This window comes from Pelodiscus sinensis, chromosome 27, assembly GCF_052426305.1.
Source record: "Pelodiscus sinensis isolate ZL-2025 chromosome 27, ASM5242630v1, whole genome shotgun sequence".
Lineage (NCBI taxonomy): Eukaryota > Metazoa > Chordata > Testudines > Trionychidae > Pelodiscus > Pelodiscus sinensis.
This window is the reverse complement of record NC_143078.1, coordinates 13,355,033-13,375,742: the sequence shown is the minus strand read 5'-3', so window position 1 is coordinate 13,375,742 and position 20,710 is coordinate 13,355,033. Positions and strand designations below refer to the sequence as shown.

Sequence of the window (20,710 nt, the reverse complement as noted above, 5' to 3'; positions counted from 1 at the left end):
CAATCCTGGAAAATCAGACCTTCTCTGAAAAAAAAAAGCTGTAAAATCTGTTTGATGAAGATATGAGCAGCTTCTGATTCTGGTCACAAACTATTTCCCCTGTCACAGGCAGGAGCAGCCCAAGGCCGGCTGCAGCAGCTGGCACCCTAAGCGGGGCAGTGCAATCGGCGCCCCTGCCTGCATGGTTGTGATGTCATCACGGGGCACCCCGGTATCCTGTGATGTCATCATCGAGCGCCCGGGCCAGAGGTGCCCTAGACAGCTGCCTAGCTCACCTAGGCTCACGGGCCGCCCCGGTCACAGGAAAGTGTTGCCAAGTTTTCCTCAACTAGTCTGCTGTTTGGATCATGGCTACAGCAGAAGGTCCTTGATCAAATTCAGACAAAAATCATTGCAATGGCAAGTTTAGGCTAGAAAAAGGCTATTTAATTCCCTAGCAAAATGTTTCTCTTAATTCCCTTTGTTCGTAGGCCAAAATGGGCTTTCATGGGGCTGCTTGTTGTCTGTACTGACAGCTGGGGTTCAGGGCCATGATTTTCCAGGGTTCTTTGCATGCACAGCTCCCAGACAGAGCCATGCTGACTCCATCAGAGCCCAACAGGGTGAAATCATTCTCCACTTTGGGTTTTTCATGATCTTGCTGACAGCCTGGGAGGGAGAAGCAGGTGCAGGAAATACACTCTACTGCCCTTGAGTGATCAGAACAAGTCGAGTGCTTCTCAACGGTGCAGGGACCTTGAGGCGGAGCCCAGCAGAGAAATGCTCTGATCATTCTTGCACTCCTCCCTCGGGCAATACTCCCATTAACCATTAGTGGGCCTTGAGCCTAAGGAAGGACTTCAGGAACAGGCTCTAAAAAGCCATTGTACCAGGAGGCGTATGTGGAGATGGGGGTGAGTGAATTCGGATTGCAGCTACCTGTGGAAGAACTACAGGATTGGGGCCTTTCTTTGTTACTCTTCATTCTTCCCTTCTATCTTCTGCCTCCAATATTTCAGACCCGGACAGAATTCCTGGTCTGGTCCGGCCTTATCTACAGAGAGTGTTGTACATCTGTGATTGGGAGAGGGCTGGTGACGTGATGGCAGACCTGCTTTATAGCTCTGCTATAAAGACTGCTGCGTCTGTTCCTGCCCTGAAAGCCCCAGCTGGGATCTTGGCTGCCCCACGGCGAGATGGCAAGCCCCCTGCTCCTTCTGCTCTTGCTCATCCTTGCCTCAGCCCAGGGAGGCCTTATCTTCAATTTGGTAAGTAGAGGCGGGAAGGGCACAGAAGGGAAGTAGCTGCTCGGTGGACTTGCAGGCTGTAGTGCAAAATCCCCCCTACTTCCTTTTGATGTGCAGTCAGCTTCTTTGGGAATTTCCTGTGGTAGAGGAGAGAGGGTTTCAAAGGCACCTTGGTGCTTGATTTCAAATTATTTCATGGAGGTTTCTGTGACCTCTCCCCATGCTCGTATGGGAATGACCCCCAACCCCAATGGATTAATTCTCACTGCCCTCCCAAAGGACAAGGAGTTCTCATTTGCCCCATTTTACATATGGGAAAACTGAGGCACAGTTGACCACCTGATTTGCAGTGGTGTCAGGCAATGCTGTCTCCCTTTGAAGCCAAGGTGAGGGGCAGGATCTCAGCGTCTCTGAAAATCAAGCAATTAGTATGTGTCATGGCCAACAGGGAAGCTTATGGCAGAGCCAAGAACAAAAGTTTCTGGTGTCCCAGTCCAGGACTTGCCACACCGTGTCTCACCCACAACCAATTCTTTGGGACTGTGACAAAAGGTGATGTCACCAGTCGGAACGGGAAGCCCTTTGTGGAATTCAGTGGGAAATGTCAGGTTTTCAGACTAGAACGCTGGACTGGGACATGCGTGGGCTAGTCACATCCCAGCTGTGAAATGGCATTTTACCCTTAGCTGGCAATGGCGGACTTGGAGTGTGTGCGTGCAAGTGTCAACTACACACCTATTGGGTGTGGTTCACTTTCCCATAGAGAGGGAATTCCTAGTGAGAATAGTGACTCTGCTCTTCAGCCTTAGGTCAGAGCCCGCTGGCTGTTAGCTCAAGTAGTAGCAGCTTGGGCCCTTAGCTCCAAAGGGCCCAGGTTGGGTTCTGCTTGTTGGTGTTACACAAGCATGCACAGTGACCTCACTTATAGGAAGTGAGTCTGCTATCCCTGCTTGTGATTTATTCAGGGCATACACTCACTGACCTCACTGGGGCTACGTCTACACTGCAGGCTTTTTGTGCAAGAACGGCTGTTCTTGTGCAAAAACTTGTGGAGCGTCTACACTGCACGCGTGTTCTTGCACAAGTACATTTACAGTAAAGCGTTGGAAAAGAGGGCTCCTTGAGCAAGGGTTATTCCTCTCCCCACAAAGAGTAAGCCTTCTTGCACAAAAGTTTTTGCGTGAGAGGGCAGTGTGGACGGGCAATAGGAGTCTCTTGTGCAAGAAACCCCTAGCCATCAGAGCTGTCTTGCACAAGAGAGCATCCACACTGCCACGGACGTACTTGCACAAAAACACATGGCAGTGTGGACGCGCTCTTGTGCAATAATTTTTGCACAGAAACTCTTGTGCAAAACAGTTCTTGTGCAAGAAGCTTGCAGCGTAGATGTAGCCTAGGAGTCTTACTGGAGCCAGGCTTGGCGCAAAACTGCAGGATTTGGGCTAGAGAGAGAATGGGATGAAAATAAAACTTCCCTTAGGCCGTAGGGGGGGATGTCCTGACAATTCCACATCAGGTGTGCATGCCCATAAATGTGCGACACTGAGATACACTCATAAGAAACCACCTCGCTAGAGCCATTTCTTCCAGAGTCATTTAATTCCAAGTGGGACTCACGTTCCCACCTGCCGAGGCTCCCCCCCAGGCGGGGCCCGGCATGCGTGCGGCGCTCCCAGCCCGTGGTAGGAAGAGGTGCAGACCTGGGGCCCTGGAATCCATGCATCTGCTCTCGTTGTGCTTTCCTTTCAGGACAATGGGGAGCTGTGCCTGCAGAGCGCTCAGTGCAAAAGCAGCTGCTGCCACAGGACTAGCGGGTTAAGCCTGGCTCGTTGTGCAAACCAAGCAGCCGAGAATCAGGAGTGTTCCCCGAAGGTACCTGGCTGTGCCCACGGGTCTCCTGGCACGTTAGCTCTGGCTCATGCTCCCGCAGATCTGCCTCTCCGATCCCTTCCCCCTTAGGCAGCGGGTAAAGCAGCAGAGATGTGGAAATGCAGGCCGGTGGCAGAGACCCATGTGTGCAAACTGTCTGGCTCATAGCAATGGGGAGGGGATCCCAGCTGAACCTTTGGGGCCCCTATTCTGTGACCTGCCACTTGTCCATAGTGCTGCTCTTCCTCCTTGTGATACCCCTCCAAAGATCTTGGGTAACCCAGCACCTTCCGACCAGCCAGGGCAGGTTCATGATCCTCTCCCCTTCTGGAGACACCTCCCTCCAAGGTAGCTCCATTCCCCACAACACAGCCCAGCTGCTAGAGCATTGCCTCTACACGGCCGGCACCAACAGCCTCTCCCCGTGCCGTTACTGGCTGGCGGGTGCCTGCCGGCGTGGTGGTGGACATGGGGTTGGAAGGGAAGGTGGTGGCTTTGTGGATCTGCTCAGGGTGGGGGTCCCACAGCAGAGAGCTCCATGCAATGTGCCGTGTGTTACCCAGGCCTCTGTGTCCCCTGCAGAGCATCTATGGGGTTTACTACAAGTGTCCCTGTGAGAATGGCTTAACCTGCGAGGCTGATAAGAGCATCGTGGGATCCATCACCAATACCAACTACGGCATCTGCCAGGATCCTGGGCGCTCGTCCAAGTAAAAATGGAACAGCAGCATGGGAAATGTACCCCTTCCCACGCCATGCCCCACAGCTGTCACCTCTTCCCATACCAGGCCCCACAGCCGTCACCCCTTCCCACACCGTGCCCCACAGCCGTCAACCCTTCCCACACCGTGCCCCACAGCTGTCACCCCTTCCCACACCGCGCCCCACAGCCGTCACCTCTTCCCACACCGTGCCCCACAGCCGTCATCCCTTCCCACACCGCGCCCCACAGCCGTCACCTCTTCCCATACCATGCCCCACAGCCGTCACCCCTTCCCACACCGCGCCCCACAGCTTCACCCCTTCCCACATCGCGCCCCACAGCCATCACCCCTTCCCATACCACGCCCCACAGCCGTCACCTCTTCCCACACCGTGCCCCACAGCCGTCACCCCTTCCCACACCGCGCCCCACGGCTGTCACCCCTTCCCATACTCCTCCCCACGGCCGTCACCCCTTCCCACGCATGCACCCCACAGATGTCACCTCTTCCTACACAGCTCCCTATAGCCGTCACCCCTTCCCAAGCATGCACCCCACAGCCATCACCCCTTCCCCTGCACGCGCTACACAACCATCACCCCTTCCCACACATGCACCCCACAGCTGTCATCCCTTCCCACAAATATAACCCTCTTTTTCAACATAACTACTGGGCACACCAAGCACTCCTTCCATGTTCCTTCCCCTCTCCCCTCACCTCATAGATACTCGCCTAGTTCCGTCCTTATCTCCCATACAAAACATCCCCCTTCCACCCACCCCCACTGATCCCTCGTGCTGTCACTGACACCTGCACCTGTCCCTCCACATAGACCACCTGTGCTCTGCGCTGCCGGAGTCACACGGCACGGCCTGTGAGCAGCAGGAGTCCCTCTGTGCTGGATCTAACGATTCAAGCCGCCCTTCCGCTCTGTCTGGCTGAAACACGAATGCATTTGCTCACTACTCTTCAAGAGCCGTTCTTTTCTCTCCCACCCGCACGCCTGCCGCACGCCTGCCTGCCTCTACCACGCTCGCTCGTCAGCTGCCGCTTACAAACGGGGCAGCAGACTCCTCCCTGGTGCCCCCCGAAATCCTGTCGGGTGTAAGCAGTGCTGCCCTCACCTAGCCTTGCTCCCCCACTTCTCACTGGCGATGGCATTGTCTCGCTTCCTGCAATAACTGAGTGGCAGCTCCATGGAGCTGCAGGAATTCTTGTGCTCATCCATGTCACCCTGACCAGATCCAGCCTGGGGGGGAAATCTCGTCTTGGACTTTCCCATAAAACATGTCTTCTCCAGAGGTAATGTGAGCTCAGGCATTGGTCCCCACCTCCTCCAGTTTCTGCAGTAGTGGCTGGAAGGCTGAGGTTGGGTGGTAAGTAGGGTAGATAGGACTTCACAACACGCAGAGAAGACTCGTGCCTTGGGCAGAACAAGGTTGGAGAGGGAGTTCCTCTCTCCGGGTGAAATCCACTCCTGCACAGTAGCTACTTCAGATGCTGCAAAAGCCCTTGTCCAGGGGTGAATTAATCTTGTAGAGCGATCCTTGCTCAATATTAGTGCTGTGCATTCAACTGCCATCAGTACAGAGGCTGGCGAGTTCAGCAACTCCTCTTTCCTGAGGAGTGTCCGGGACAGGTTGCAAATTCCTCAGATTGAACCAATCCCTGAAAACTTGCAGCTAGCACAGCGATGGGCAACCCAGGCTAGTGAGTGAGCCACACGTGGCCTTCCTGCATCTCCGTGGCCACAAGGTTGTCCTAATCAAGACAGTCTCCCAGAATGGGGCAGTTTTGCTAACTGTGCGTACTGAGAATTTGCGGGGGGACCAACTGAAGCGCTGTGATTGGCTGCAGAGGGAACGCGTGGCCCTCAGTCAGTGGTGTGTGCAACCAGCCTGCACCCCACTTCCCGTGTCCCGGCTTTAAGTGCGTGTCACTTTAGAAACACCCGTAGGAGAAAAGCTACGCAGATGGAAACCAGTGGACTCCAGCAACCCTGCACGTGGGCAATGGTTAACAAATGTCTCGTGGGCCACACACAGACCCCCAAAGGGCTGCAGTTTGCCCCCCGCTGTACTAGCAGCTTTCTTTTCTCTCCAGACAGACCTCATCTCCCATGATGCACTGTGGCCATACAGTCCACACCCACCCTCATGAATGGAAATCAGGCAGCATTGAGGAAGACTTAGTCCAGGCAGGGAGTGTGGTCTATGGAGATGAATGGGAGGCACCCAAACTGCAGTTCCCATGAGGTGCAGCAGCAGCCTCTCAGACTTGAACTATTCTGGCTTTCAGCCAAAATATTTTAGACTTTGGGGGGTTTTTTGGTCTTTCCAAAAGTCAAATTTTTAGCAGGGAAAACCCCCATTTTTGACCAGCTCTGTCCACACAACAGCAGAAGGAAGGTGTGATGGGGGGAGCACTGAAGGGCTGGGAGTAGCCCAGGCCCAGCTGGCTGAAAGAGCCCCGCCCCTCCAGCCCTGGTGGGCGTGTGTCCAGCAGAGCCAGCATATAAAGGCAGAGGGAGCCCTGCAGAAGAGGAGGCAGCTGGAGGGTAGTAGGGCCCAGGCTACAACCCTAGTGGTCCTGCAGCAGCTGAGGCTAGAGCGAGGGCCAGCATCGGATGCCGGGAGTGCAGCCAGCAGTCAACTCCGCCTGAGGAACCAGGCCACCTAAACTGCTGGCCCCGGTAAGGACTGCTGCCAAGGCAGACAGACTATAGGGTGCCAGGAAGTAGACCAGGGCAAGGGATTGCTAGCACCACTTGGTATGTATTGGCTGGATTTCCACCGAGCAGGCAGGAGCAAGAGTCCCTGCCTACAGGGCCCTGGGCTGGGCCCCGGGGGAGGGCCCAGGTCCCCCTACCACCCCTTTCTGCACCCGGAGCAATCACCCCTGGCCAGGAGAGGCTTTTCCTGGGGCTAGGCCTCAAGCACCCTATATGATGGGGGGCCTGGATATTGTATTGGGACTGCTAGTACCGTATATGCCCTGATAGGGGGGCCTGAACTTTGTATTGGGACTGCTAGTACCGTATATGCCCTGATAGGGGGGGCCTGGACTCTGTATTGGGACTGCTAGTACTGTATATGCCCTGATAGGGGGACTGGATTTTGTATTGGGACTGCTAGTACCGTATATGCCCTGATAGGGGGGGGCCTGGACTCTGTATTGGGACTGCTAGTACCGTATATGCCCTGATAGGGGGACTGGATTTTGTATTGGGACTGCTAGTACTGTATATGCCCTGATAGGGGGGAGGCCTGGATTTTGTATTGGGACTGCTAGTACCATATATGCCCTGGTAGAGGGGCCGGGATTGGGGCAACAGGACCTTAGGGAGATGCACCCACATCAGGGGCGTACCCCCCAACAAAGGGTTTCCAGAGAGCTCTATGAATGTGCATATAAACCGTAACTCTGTGTAAATAATCAGGAGCTAAGTGGCAAGTGCAGTCATAATTTCTGGGGTTTGCAGGACTGACGACACTTGTTCGCACCGTGCATTGCAAATAGCTTTCTTAGTGCCAGCTCTTTACAACCGCTGTTACTCTGGTGTGAGGACAGGCGTTGTTCTGCCCTGGCTCCTCTGTGTGTCACTCTAGTGATGACCATGAACCTCGTTGCCTGGTGTGTTGTTTTGCTTTTCTGAAAAAGGGTGCAGTTGTATGAGAATAGGGTGGTTTCACTCTAATTAGTGTGTCCTTGAGGGCTCCAAGCACAGCAATGGTGTCCATGTGCAGTTAACCTTTGTTACTCAGCATCAATCAATGGGATTAGGTAGATCCCACCATGCCCCGTGGTTCTTTCATATTTACTGTGTAAAGAGCAAGACACAAGAAAGGGAAACTAAGGCACCAAAAAGGACTTGTTCAAGGACACCCAGCAGATCAGTATCAGGGCCATGAATCTAGAGCCCTGCTCTCCTGTTCCAGTTAACCACTAAGCCATCCTGCCTTTTGTGGCTTATTTATTTGCCTTGCCCTACTATGTGTATTTGCCTTGCTCAGCCTGTATTTGCTCTAGTATGACCAAGTGCCTTCCAGGTGTCCTTGAACTGACCCGCCACTTTCAAAATCTCATGCTTTTGGCAAGAGGAGTACTAGTCAGTACCTTATCCTCACTCATCACCTGAGCACCACGGTTGGGCATTGACTGGGGTGACTATGCCTGGCACCCCAGAGAGACAGAGCTGGAAGAGGGATCTGCAGGGGATTGCATTTGCCTTTTTCTAGCAATCTGGGGGTTCCTTTCTGGTGGATTGTTTCCATTCAAAGCCTGGTTGGACCTAGCCATGTGTCCCAGAGGTGTTGGCAGCTTGTGCCAGGTGCAATTTCCAGGAACACTGTTTCTGATGGCAGGTGGATTTTATTCATCATCCCCCACAGTTCCCCCTGCCTGACTGCACCTGCTGCGTGATTGGTCAGTCAGTGTACAAGGGCGCCTCTACCTTGAGAGGTTATGGGAATACTGCATTCTGGCCTGGCCAGCGTGTGTCCTGTCCATCTCCAGACTGCCACTTCCAGCCCTCCACATGGCTGTCCTCAAAGACCCTGAGCTGGATGCCAAAATTCCTGGATATTGGAAGGAAGCATTTTCTTTTTCACTCCAGTGCTTCATCTTTGCCCTTCCTAATGCATCTGGGTCCATCCCCGGCAGGTGGGACAGAGGGGTGCAGCCCAGGACCGGCTCTCAGCATATTGAAATAGGAGCAAATTCTGTAGGACACCCAGCAATAGGGGGAGAAGGGGCCCAGGTGGCTTTTCTTGCATTTGCTCCCAGGAGCTGTAGGGCCGGCGGCATGGAGTGTGGGCATAATGTCTCCCTTATCCATCTGCTCAGCATTCCTTCTGTCCTGTTGAAACCCAGGCCCTGCCACCTCCTTATAGAGCTCCCTGCTGGCTCTTGGGTGCACCTCTTCCTTGGGTGCACCTGCTTCCTTTCACCTCTGTTTACACCCCAACTAAGCCCGCACTGGGGCTCAGACCCTGCTTCCCTCCTTGTCCCAGTCGGTCTGACTTGGCCAGCACTAAGCACTCAGGCTATGTCTATGCTGCAGATTATTTTCAGAAAAAGGTACGCAAATTGCAAAGCTCAAATTGTGTACCTTTTTCCGCTTCTTTTTTCGGAAGAGGCTTTTCCAACATTTGGACTGTCTACACAGGGCCACATGTGGGGAAAAACCTCCCCTTTTCGGAAGAGCCCTTATGCCTCATAAAATGAGGAATACAGGGCTTCCGAAAGAGTGCACCCACTTTTTCGGAAACTGATCCCTGGATGTGTTCCCTGGACGCGGCAGAGGAAAAACTCTGTAGTGTAGACAGCCTTAGGCCCTAGGGCCTGGCTAGGAGGTGGTTCAGAGCTCATGTCTCACCGTGACTCAGGGCCAAGCCCCTGCTGCAGTGTGGATGCAGCTCAAGACGCAGAGCTGTGGCAGAAGGTCTGCACAGTGCAGTATGGAAGCGGCCCCGGGCCCAGCAACTCGCAGGCCAGCTTTACTCAACTGTGGATGGGAACATCATGTCCACGCTCAGATCCCACTGCTCTGGCCTTTGTGCACAGTGCGGACATGCCCTGTAAGGCCTTGTCTGCCCTGAGGGCTTGCCCCCATTCCAGCCACCCATGTAGCTGCACCAACATGGCTTCCTAATACAGATGGGGCAAAGTCACAGCTTACGCTTGCCCCAGATTCAAGCAGCATGAGCCGCTGGCCCAGTGCAAACAGCAGCTTTCCTGTCTGCATTGAGGGGTTGCACAGGGAGGCTGGAATCAGGGCAGATCCCCAGCCTAGCTGAGGCTGAAGTTAGTTACCAAGGAGGGGCACTGGGGATATCTCCAAGGGCCGCTGTGCTGAGCCAGGAGCCACGCTCCCTGGAGGTTCCCAGTGAGACACATGGCAATGACCCCACGCTCCTGAACTCTTTTATTAGCCTCTGATGATACTTCTGATCTCCTCTGGTTACCCCTGCCCCGGCGCCAGCCAGCTCAGGAGTTCTCCTCGTCGAAGTAGGAGCAGTCGATGCGATGGCTGCTGGCTTTGGTCTCCTCCTCCTTGCAGAGCTGGAGGCTCAGGATAACCTTGCAGGCCTGGATCTGCACCTCCTCCTCAGGGTGGATGATGAGGGAGAGCAGGCGGTCGGCCAGACGGGAGTCCTCTCCAAAGAGCGCTGCGTGGAGGGACAGCTCGTTGTACTCCCAGTGCACCGACTGGTACTGCGGGGTCAGGCGCCCCTCGCTCAGCTTCTCCACGAACACCAGCATCTCGTAGAGCAGGTTGCCGGGCAACGAGGAGTGGAAGAGGTTCAGGAAGTCGGGGTGCACCTGGGGACACAAGGAAGGTGCTGCTATGTTCATTGCCCCTCCATGCCACTGCTCCCAGCTCTGCCAGGTGGGAATGGGGGACAGAGGAGGCATGGGAGAACCTGCCCCAAAGCCAGTGCCCAGGGTCTGGAGGGGATTATGACCTACCCTTCAAGACCCTTTCTCTCTGCTTGTCCTTCCCAGCCTCGAAAGGAGCAGCAAGAGCAGCCGTTTCTCCGAGCTTAGGAGGTGTCTATGAACTCAGGGCCTGGAGCCGGGAGTGGGGGGAGAAGGAAGCGCTTTGCTGCCTCACCCCACATTAACAGCCAGTGTTTGCAGGTGCAGGGAGAGCGCATTTGGGTTTGACAGGTTGGATTTTTGTCCCCCTCCGCAAGGGTACACAAAGCGGCTAATTAGAACCACAACTTCCAAGTGTGCTGAGCCTGAGGCACAGCCCAGCTGGGAACGTCAGCCTAGGCAGCTCACAACAATCTTATAATGGGAAATGTCAGTCCCTACCTCGGCCACCTCTGAGAGGATCCCAAGCACCCCGGCATTGCCTCCCCTTGTACACCCTGCTCCCCTGTGCCTCAGGCCTGGCTCTTCAAGACTCTCCCAGCCCTGGTAGCAGGCTGGCCCTTACCTGGCAGTTCATGATGTCGTACAGAAGGTCTTCTTTCTGGGCCAGGTCGCTCAGCAGCTTGAGAACCTGCACCTAAGGAAACAGGGCGGCGAGGCTCATCAGGGGACTCGGAGGGGAATGTCACGCCAGGCCCCACCACTTCTGAAGCAAAAGTCAGTGGGGGGGGGGGGGAATGAGGTGGGAGAGTGTTGCTACTTGCACCAGCCCCAGCCTCTCCCAGTAGGGGAGTGCTGCTGGAAATGGGGCCAGGAGCACTGACTGTGGGGAGCTCCCAGCTACTCCAGTCCTGGACTCTCCCAGCAGGGGGTGCTGCAGGGAATGGGGCCAGGAGAAGGGATTATTTGGGGTTCCCAGCTACTCCAATGCAAATGCCTCCCAGCAGGGGGCACTGTAGGGAATGGGGTGGGAACACTGGCTCTGAGAAGCCCCTGGCTACTCCAGTGCCAGCCTCTCCCAGCAGGGGGCGCTGTAGGACATGCAGCAGCCTCTCCCAGCAGGGGGCGCCGTAGGACATGCAGCAGGAGCCCCCTGCTGGGGGCGCCGTAGGAGACTGTTCTGAGCACAGATTGGGCGCCCAGGTCGCCTGCCTTCCAAGCTGAGCTGGGACACTGTGGGTACGTCTACACAGCAGCATGATTTTGGAATAACTGACTTGATTCCGAAATAACAAAGAGCGCATCTGCACCCCACTACTTTATTTCAATGGTGTCCAACCTTTTTAAACCACAATTTCAATGCAATGTAAGATCTACCTCAAACCCAAATACCCCTGCCCGGCTTCCTTCCCCTCCTTTTCTGAGGCCCCGCCCCTGCTCCACCCATTCTCCAAGGCCTCACCCTGCTCACTCCATCCCCCTCCCTCCCCGAATCTCATTCACTTTCACCCAGCTGGGGTAGGGGGTTGGGGTGCAGGCTCTGGTCTTGGGCCAAGGGGTTTGGAGTGTGGGAGAGGACATGCTGAAGGTAGGGAGGTGGGGTGGGTTCTGGAGTGGACGAGGGGCTAGGGCCCCCCACCCCTGGGGAGTGTGGAGTGGTGGGTTGGAGTTCTGCCCCACCTTGGCAGCTCATGTCATGTCCCCCACATCCCCGCACCCAACCTGGGAGTGCCCTAACAGCCAACACAGGTAAAGGGACCCTCTGAAGGTAGGGTAGGGGGGCTCTGGAGCACCCCAGGGGATCAGTGCTTGGAGCACAGGGTGGTAGACTGGAGCCCCCACTCCACCCACCCAGGTAGCCTCTGGGAAGCCAACACTGGATGCCCCAGGGATCCACCAGGTTCCTGCATTAGGAAAGCAAGCTAAGGGAGCTGCTGCAGGCAGGGGGCTGGGGTGGGTTCTTAAGTGGACTAGAATATAAGGCAGTTGCCTGGGAGCACAGAGCGCTTAAGTCCTGCTCCCCCACCCTGGGAGCAGCCAACACAGCTGGCTCCCATATTAGGAAGGCAGGATAAGGGACCCTCTGAAGGCAGGCAGGAAGGTGAGGTGGGTTCTGCAGTAGTGTGTTACATGCATCAGTGTGTGCAGCACAGGTGGGTGGACTCGCATTCCTCCTGCCCTCACTCCACCCACCAGGGTAGCAGCCAACACCAGTTGCCCCAGAGATGGACCTGGTTCCTGTATTAGGAAGGCAGGATACGGGATCTGCTGGAGGAGGGGTGGATGGGCTCTTGAGTGGAGTAGGGGATAGGGCAGTGGCCTGGATTGGGTTGTGGGTTTAAGTCCCACCCACCCTGGGAGTGGCTGAACAGCTGTGCCAGGGATGGAGCAGTGGGGTTAAGACAGGCTTACTCCTGCCCTGCCTGCCCTGCTTACTCCTGCACCACTCCTGAGAGCAGCTGGCATGTACAGCAATGGCACCATGTGCTGCTCCTCCTCTACAGGCACCCACCCACAGCTTCTGCTGGCCACGATTCCCCATTACTGATCAATGGGAGCTGCAGGGGCGGTGTCTGCAGGCAAGGAAAGGGCAGGGCAGCATGTAGCAACCCCCCCCCCCGGCCCACTCTGACTTTCTCAGGGGCTGCAGGAACATGCCAGCCACCTCCAGGAGCACAATGACCACAGGGATAATTACTGCAGATATGACAGGTCAGGCATGTTAGAACGCACTGCTCAAAGGATTAAATTGTAGCATGAGAGAGATGAAAGTGAGGAAATCCACAGACCCGTCAAACACCAAAACTAACCCACTTTGCAAGCAGTAAAAGGAGTAACAACCCCCATGTATGTGTTGGGTCGGGAACTGAGAGGGAAGGGCTGTGTGTGTGTGTGTGAGAGTGACAGAGACACACACTGTGTGTGTGTGTGTGTGTGTGTGTGTGTGTGGCAGAGATTTGCATTACCAAGCTCCCTCCATCCCCTTCTCTCTGTGTGGAGACAGGGTACAGGCAGGAGCGGCCCGAGGCTGGCTTCCGCAGCTGGCCCCCAGGTGGAAGGCGTGATCGGCGCCCCCGCCTGCACGGCCGTCAATGGCCATGATGTCATCGTGGGGTGCTCTGGCACCCCGTGACGTCATCATTGGGTGCCCGGGCTGGCGGCGCCCTAGGCAACTGCCTAGTTTGCCTAGGCTCACAGGCCGCCCCTGGATACAGGAGTGGGGGGAAGAGAGAAACCTTGACATCAGCCCCCCCCCCCCTCGTCCTCCCTCACAGTAAGCAGGCGGCTCCCAAGGGGCAACTCAAGGCAGAGGGCAGGAGCAGCATGACAGCAGGTGGGATCACCTGTCCGGGGTTCCAAGATCTACTGGCAGATCCCCATCTACTGGCTGGTGACCGCTGCTTTATTCCGACATAATGTTGAGCTGGAGGGCGACTTACGACTTACTCGGACTTATGGTAATGCTCGTTTCATGAGGAATAAGGGCTGTCGGAGGAAGAGTGCTGTTCCTCAGACGTCCTGCTGGGCAAACTGAGCCATAAGCTGAGGTAAGCTATTTCAGCGAAAGCTACACCATTAACGTAGCTGAAGTTGCGTGGCTCATTCCGACGTTAGCCCTGGTGTTGACGTACCCTGTGGCTGTGTCTAGACAGGCAAGTTTTTCCGCAAAATCATCTGCTTTTGTGGAAAAACTTGCCAGCTGTCTACACCGGCCGCTTGAATTTCCGCAAAAGCACTGACGATCTCATGTAAGATTGTCGGTGCTTTTGCGGAAATGCTATGCTGCTCCCGTTTGGGCAAAAGTCTTTTTCCGAAAAACTTTTGCGCAAAAGGGCCAGTGTAGGCAGCAGAGATTTGTTTTCTGCAAAAAAAGCACCGATTGCGAAAATGGCGATCGGGGCTTTTTTGCGGAAAAGCGTCCTGCCAATCTAGACGCGCTTTTCCGAAAATGCTTTTAACGGAAAAGTTTTCCGTTAAAAGCATTTTCGGAAATTCATGCCAGTGTAGACGTAGCCTGTGAGTTTAGACAGATCCCAGTTTCCTGGTGTGAGGGGCGCGGCGAGTGGGGTTAATTAGTGCTCGTAAGGCACAAAGAGGACCAGTGCTGTGTGCTGCTGGCAGTGTGGCAGATTCACCCAGTGCCCCCTTAGGGAAGAGCTGGAGGGCAGGGTGGGGAAGGCACCCAGACAGGGACACCCCATCCATAATGGTGTCGGAGCTCCTGGCTGGAAGAAAGAGGCGCACCCCACTTTCTATACCTGGGCCAAAGTGGTCCCAGCCTGCAGGATCTCTATCAGGGTAGGTATCGTCCGTCTCAGGAGCGGGTGGGTGTGATCCGGCAAGGGCAAGCCATTCAGCAGCCTCAGGCCAGCAATGTGCAGCTCCGTGTCCCAGATCGTGCTGATCAGCTCCAAGATCTTGGGCACAAACTCCTGCGTGGGAAGACAGAGCAAGAGCTGATCACCTGACCCCACAGGCCTGGAGCAAGTGCAGCCCCTAGCAATGGCCTCATGGGGTAACGGCTACTGTACTTCGTGTGACTCCTAAGGCAGGACCCCACATGTTCCCCTTGAGAGAGGGAGATCACCTCCGTCAGGGGATGGATGCAGTGGCTGCAAGGGGCTGGGAGGTAGCGTGAGAGCCAGAGGAGGCCAGACGTAGAGGCAGAGAGGGGAGCAATTACCTGGATTTTAATTCTAAACTTCCGGATCCCAGCAAATGCCTTGAGGGCGTTTAACGCTTGGATTTTGATGCCTTTGTCTTTGTCATCCAAGGCTGCTGCCACCTGTCTGATGTCTTCATAGGTACAGGCTGCAGCCTGGAGAGGAAGATGAGTTGAACTCAAGTGCACACAGAAGCATCTCCCTCTGAATAATTATGTATGTGCCCGGGGGACCAGGAGCCGTATAAGTACCTGCAAGGGGTGGGGAGCAGTGGAGCCCCATTGGCAGGCGATGCTGTGAAGCCCAGGCAGAGCACCAGCAAGTCCAGGACAGGAGTCCTGTTGCTGTTTCTTAAAGCTGGTCATGTCCCAGTCCAGGGACCAGCCTGCCGTGCGAGGGCTCCATTTGCCCACTATGTCCCTCCAAAGCACATGGGCAAGGACCTGGAGGCCCCACCCCAGTGTTCCCTGTCAGCTGTGTGCCTGTGCGGCCACTCAGGAGAGATTCCGGTGCAGCCCCGCTGAATAAGAGCACCACAGCTAGGGTACGTGTGCCTATGGGTGGTGCACATTCACACATGCCTCAGTGCACATAAAAATTTATTCTGCACATGGATGGAAAAAATCCTCTCACGGATGGACCCGATTAGAGGGAACATTGGTCCCATGTCTGTCACTCTCCTGGGAGCATTAGGTGTGTTCAATTTGTACAGATCATAGACCTAGCACTGGTTTTACTCAAGCCCCCACTAGCTTGTCTCATTCCCTGGCTTTGCTGAGGCCCAAACCATCCTATTTGCCAGGCCACCTCGACCTGCTGTGTGGGACCTGCTGTGGGGAGTGAGATGTCTGCGAGTCCCCTGCTTTTCTCTGCAGCTGGGCCAGTGCCACCACAGAGGAGAGCTAGGAGGCGTGATACATGCACAGACACAAGGTCATCTTTGCAGCAGAGGGAATCCTGAGCTTCGACTCAGCTGATGCTGGTATCCAAGAGGGGCTGCCCAGAGACAGAGAAATGCCATTCTAAGAAATCAGCCTTGCCCTGTAAAAATGAGAACGGGGATCTGTCCAAATCCTCTGCTCTTTCAAATCCACTCTGTCCAGCGCCGGCTTTACAGCTTGTTTCTTCTCTCCTTAGGCTGCTTCTTAGCCCCCTCTTTGGGATCGTGGGACAACAAGCAGAGTCCCCTGAAAACTCATTGGGTGTGTTTACACAGCGGTGCTTTTTCGGGATAACATCCGTTATCCCAAAATAGCGTTCTCCACATCATAGCACGCCCGTTATTTCAAAATACCGGGCGTCATATTCCCGCTTCCTGTAAACCTTGTTGCATGAGGAATAAGGAACATGCTGGAATAGCGCTCAATTTCGAAATAGGCTTTCTTGATATGAGCTAGGCAATTTGCATAGCTCTACCTGCGCAGCTTATTTCAAGCTATGCACGACAATGTAGCTCAGAAACTGCACCCCATTACTTCTTTCTGCCCTCCACCTTGCCCCCGGCCCAGAACCTCTCTGGGCCCCGCACCCAGCAGGTTTGGAAGGAATCCTGCTTGAAATGACCAACTTTGCTTTGCCCTCACCTCTGACTCTAGCAGGTAAACGCAGCGGGTGATGCTGTGTAACATCATGCTCTTGGCGTAATCATCCTGCTTCTGGCTCAGGGAAGCCAGGATCCTTCTCAGCTCTCCAGAATCCTTCCCAGCGAAACTCCCCTGCTCTACGGCAAGTCCTAGGAACAATCAGCCGGCACTGTCACGCTGCTGGTGTGAAGCCACCCAGCCTGCAAGCCCCGCTCCAAGAGGAGAGCAGCTGGTGGAGGCTTTTACTTCAATTTTTTTTTATTGAAATGACTGTTTGAAATAAAGCTTGACATGGCAGACAGGGAAAGTAAAAATATCTGTACATCGAGGTGCCATGGATTATCTACAATTCAAAGTTGTGCTTAAAGTCCCGTGGTACATACAGCATGTAATCAGCAAAAGCGACAAGGAGTCCTGTAGCACTTTGTAGACTAACAGCTGTATTGGAGCATAAGCTTTCGTGGGCAAAGGCCCACTTCAGCATTGCACCAGAATTAGGTGTGCAGGTTAGTGGCATAGTTGAGGTATGAATGGGCAAATAGTTGGGTATATCACTCATGGAAAGTTTGACGGAGTTCATATCTGGAAATCCACTATGCTAATGAGTGGAGATAGCCTACCCCAATTACTGACAGACCGAGAGACAGTCTGTTGGAAAATACAGTCTGCCAAGGAAGTGGCAGGGTTACTTTCCTGACTGTGGCCTTAGCCTATAAAGCAATGTTGCCTAATGGCAAAAGCACTGGATGGGGGTCCCAGGACAGCTGGGTTTTATTCTGGTTTCTGCTGCTGGGTGACCTGGCGCATGTCATTTTTCTGTTTCGTGCCTCAGTTTCCACATCTATAAAATGGGGCCAATGAAACCGCTCTCCTTTGTAAAGCACTGAGAGTTCTGCCGCAGAGGGTGCTTTTGGGATGCAACAGACAGCCAGTTCCTTGCTCCGTTCTTGGGCCAGATGTGACAAAACCCAAACCCAGCTGAGGCCAACATGCCTGGTTACAAACTCCAGATTAGGGTAGGTTTGCCAGAGGCTCCGCTGGGGTCCTGGACAGGTCAGGTAACCTCAGCTGAGTTCCACATGAACTCCCAGGATTTCGTACCTGTCCCAGACCTTGCAATATGCTGTGCTCCTGGCTGAGTTTCGTGCTGAGTTTCCAGGCTGGCTCTGGGTGCAAAGACCACAGGACCCAGGTCCCATAAACCAAAGCTTTGACTACCCCAAATGAGCTGAAGCATCCTACTCGCTGTGGGTGGAGAGGGCAAGCAGGCATCCCTGTTCACCAAGCCGCTCGTCCCTTTCCTTGGGAACTGATTTTATCCCACCAGCAGCCGCTTACTCTGTGTGGCTCTGCTGAGATGGGCAGGATTCAAATTCTTTTGCACGCCTGCACAGGAGTGCACCCTAGAGAAAGCTTAGATCACGATTCTACCAGGCAATTTACAGCTCCATGCTCCAGAAGCCAGCAAAACTCGTCCTAAGAGCCTCAGGATCCCCTGAGGAAAGGGGGCAAGAGAGACAGGCCTGGCTGCAGCGTTAGCTCTGGATCTGAACTCCCCAGAGGCTGTTTACATACAGGATTTTGGCTTGGACTCCTCTCCAACCAGCGGGGGAAACTGAGGCACGGCGCACGGAAGCGACTTGTCTGTGGGTCAGCCGGCAGCAGAGCTGGGATTAGCATGTGGGGGTGCCAGTTTGCTCAAGTTCCCTTTGAATTCCCACCAGCAGGCCCGACATGAGGCTCACAGGGTATCAGCAACAAGGAGAACTGCGAGGGAGAGCTGCAGCCGAGGAGCCTGCTGCACCACGATCTCCCAGAAGCGGGAAACTGCTCCCTACTCACTGGCTATGCTGACAGGCTCCTGGCTGAAGGGGGGGCTATTCATTCCAGCTCGGACGGTCTTGTAGAGCAGGTAGAGGGCCCCGGCTCCTGTGGCCACGCTGAGCATGTTTTTACGGGTGCACATCTCTAAGTACTCCATCTTCCTGCCTGGCGGTATCGGAGGGAGACACCGAGAACCCGCTGAGGGGGGAGCAAGTGATGCTCTAGAACCGGAACTCCCAGGAATCCAGAACAGTGACTCCAGACAGGCCCCCAGCTGGAAATACTCAGCTGCTCATCACATGGTTTGTGATGTCACCGGAGTCCATCGTGGCATTTGTGGCACTGCAGCGGGAGGGGAGGGTGTCTTTTATTGGCTAGAGGAGCCGTGGGAGGAACAACTCCTGGGGTCTGTTTCCAACTGGCTCAGCTTAGGCAAATCACTCCCCCTCCACCCTCCCCATGTGTAAAATGGGAACCGTGATATTCCCCTTCCCTGGGAAAGTGCTTTGAAATCCACACACAAGTGCTGGGAATGTACAATGACTAGGAATTGGCCAAGTCTAGTTTTAAACATAGCTCCCACCTCTTCCTTTGAGAGGCTATTCCACAGCCAGGTCTCGCTCCCAGGAGGTGTTCTGATGTCCGACCAGTTGGTCCCATTGCTCTTCGCGATACCTCCCTTTACCGGGATTAAATTATTCCTCCTCTCCTTGGCGTCTGAACCTGTCTGCTGTTTGTAGCAGGCAGGGGCTCTCTGCTCAGCTGTCTCAGACCCAAACACCTAGATTCTGGGTAAGTTCAGGTCTGCAGCTGAGTCAGTATCCAGACTTTGCAGTTACCAAGCCACGACCTATGTAAGGGGGCAGGTGTTGCCTAGAGCACTCTGGGAAGCTGGGTCTATTCCTGTTGCTGGCCTGCCGAGTGACCTTGGGTGAGTCATTGCAGCACACCATGCCTCAGTTTCCCCATCTGTAAAATGGGATTGTGCTACTGCCCGCCTTTGCGGTGGGTGGATGAACAGCACCGCGCTGGAGAAAGCGGCGAGGAGTCCTGTGGCACCTTATAGACTAACTGAAGTGTTGGAGCATAAGCTTTCGTGGGCAAAGACCCACTTCGTCAGATGCATGTAGTGGAAATTTCCAGAGGCAGGTATAAATAGGCAGGCCAGAATCAGGCTAGAGATGACGAGGTGGATCCAATCAGGGAGGATGAGGCCCACTTCCAGTAGCTGATCTGGAGGTGTGAATACCAAGAGAGGAGAAGCTGCTTTTGTAGTTAGCTAGCCAGTCACAGTCTTCATTTAATCCTGAGCTGATTGTGTCAAACTTGAAGATGAACTGTACCTCAGCAGTTTCTCTTTGAAGTCTGGTCTTGAAGTTTTTTTGCTGCAGGATGGCTCCCTTTAGATCTGCAATTGTGTGTCCAGGGAGACTGATGAATAGATAACTAAAAGAAGAACTCCCCCAAACAGTAGAACCTTTCTCTCACAGGGTCCCCCCATCTCCAGAGAGGCCATGCCTATCGTGACACCCCGAGCAACTTAAGCAAAGCAAATGAGTCCAGGGAGAGCTCCGTGGCGCCGCTGCCTCCAGCAGGCGTAAAGATAAAAGGGAAGAAGGGACATGAAGAAAACAAAAGCGGGGGGAGGGGTGGGGGAAAAAAGAGAAGAAAAAAAATAAAAATACGAGGAAAAAGAAAAAAAAAATCAGCTCACATCCACTATATAAAACATAACAAGCAGCACAAAAACAGTGCTGCTGTAGATTCAGACTAACACGGCAACCCCTCTTAACACTTGACACCATGCTGGAGAAAGGTGTCAGTATTGTTCACAGGATGATATAGTCACTAGCAGCCAGCACCTGCATAATAAGTGTGAATGTGCTACTGCCCCATCTCCATCACCTTGAAGTGGGCACAGGATTGTGAGCATCCGGGAACCCAAGGGCTACATCTAGACTGGCATGATTTCCGCAAATGCTTTTAACAGAAAAGTTTTCCGTTAAAAGCATTTGCGGAAAAGCGCGTCTAGATTGGCACGGACACTTTTCCGCAAAAGCACTTTTTGTGGAAAAGCATCCGTGCCCATCTAGACGCGCTTTTGCGCAAAGAAGCCCCGATCGCCATTTTTGCCATCGGGGCTTTTTTGCGCAAAACAGCACTGTGCTGTCTACACTGGCCCTCATGCGCAAATGATTTGCACAAGAGGGCTTTTGCCCGAACGGGAGCAGCACAGTATTTCTGCAAGAAGCACTGATTTCTTACAGTAGGAAGTCAGTGCTTTTCCGGAAATTCAAGCAGCCAGTGTAGACAGCTGGCAAGTTTTTCCGCAAAAGCAGCTGATTTTTGCGGAAAAACTTGCCAGTCTAGACACAGCCAAGGGCTCCAGCTGGCTCTTGCCGCTGGATGCCTTGAGGCAGATCCAGCATGCACCAGTAGAGGGCAGTAAAGTCCTAGAGATGGCTGAAGGGTTTCGACCCGCCTCCCCAGCATGTAGCCTCCAAGGGATCACCCTTTCC

The 20,710-nt window shown here is 54.3% G+C and overlaps 2 protein-coding genes across 2 annotated transcripts; one reads left to right on the top strand and one right to left on the bottom strand.

The window, feature by feature from the left end:
* Positions 1-1,175: 1,175 nt before the first annotated feature.
* On the top strand, positions 1,176-3,860 carry CLPS (colipase). The gene is made up of 3 exons (XM_006115672.5): positions 1,176-1,247; positions 2,976-3,098; positions 3,678-3,860. Exons 1-3 carry the CDS (start codon positions 1,176-1,178, stop codon positions 3,807-3,809), a joined length of 327 nt encoding a protein of 108 aa, XP_006115734.1. The 3' UTR covers positions 3,810-3,860.
* Positions 3,861-9,708: 5,848 nt separating this feature from the next.
* On the bottom strand, positions 9,709-18,464 carry ARMC12 (armadillo repeat containing 12). The gene is made up of 6 exons (XM_006115724.4): positions 18,210-18,464; positions 16,368-16,516; positions 14,805-14,939; positions 14,380-14,553; positions 10,746-10,817; positions 9,709-10,123 (listed from the first exon to the last, which is right to left on the bottom strand). The coding sequence occupies exons 1-6, from the start codon at positions 18,346-18,348 to the stop codon at positions 9,788-9,790; spliced, it is 1,005 nt and encodes a 334-aa protein (XP_006115786.2). The 5' UTR covers positions 18,349-18,464; the 3' UTR covers positions 9,709-9,787.
* Between the last annotated feature and the right edge of the window lie 2,246 nt (positions 18,465-20,710).

What these genes read in the sequence shown, in the direction of transcription:
- ARMC12 (XM_006115724.4), bottom strand. Translation starts at nt 18,348, where the DNA reads ATGGAGTACTTAGAGATGTGCACCCGTAAAAACATGCTCAGCGTGGCC. An exon ending in TTTACCTGCTAGAGTCAGAG is followed by an intron (nt 14,940 to 16,367) that starts GTGAGGGCAAAG and finishes CTTCCTCTCCAG; the next exon opens with GCTGCAGCCTGTACCTATGA. An exon ending in AGTTTAGAATTAAAATCCAG is followed by an intron (nt 14,554 to 14,804) that starts GTAATTGCTCCC and finishes CTTCCCACGCAG; the next exon opens with GAGTTTGTGCCCAAGATCTT.
- CLPS (XM_006115672.5), top strand. Translation starts at nt 1,176, where the DNA reads ATGGCAAGCCCCCTGCTCCTTCTGCTCTTGCTCATCCTTGCCTCAGCC. An exon ending in GAGGCCTTATCTTCAATTTG is followed by an intron (nt 1,248 to 2,975) that starts GTAAGTAGAGGC and finishes CTTTCCTTTCAG; the next exon opens with GACAATGGGGAGCTGTGCCT. An exon ending in ATCAGGAGTGTTCCCCGAAG is followed by an intron (nt 3,099 to 3,677) that starts GTACCTGGCTGT and finishes TGTCCCCTGCAG; the next exon opens with AGCATCTATGGGGTTTACTA.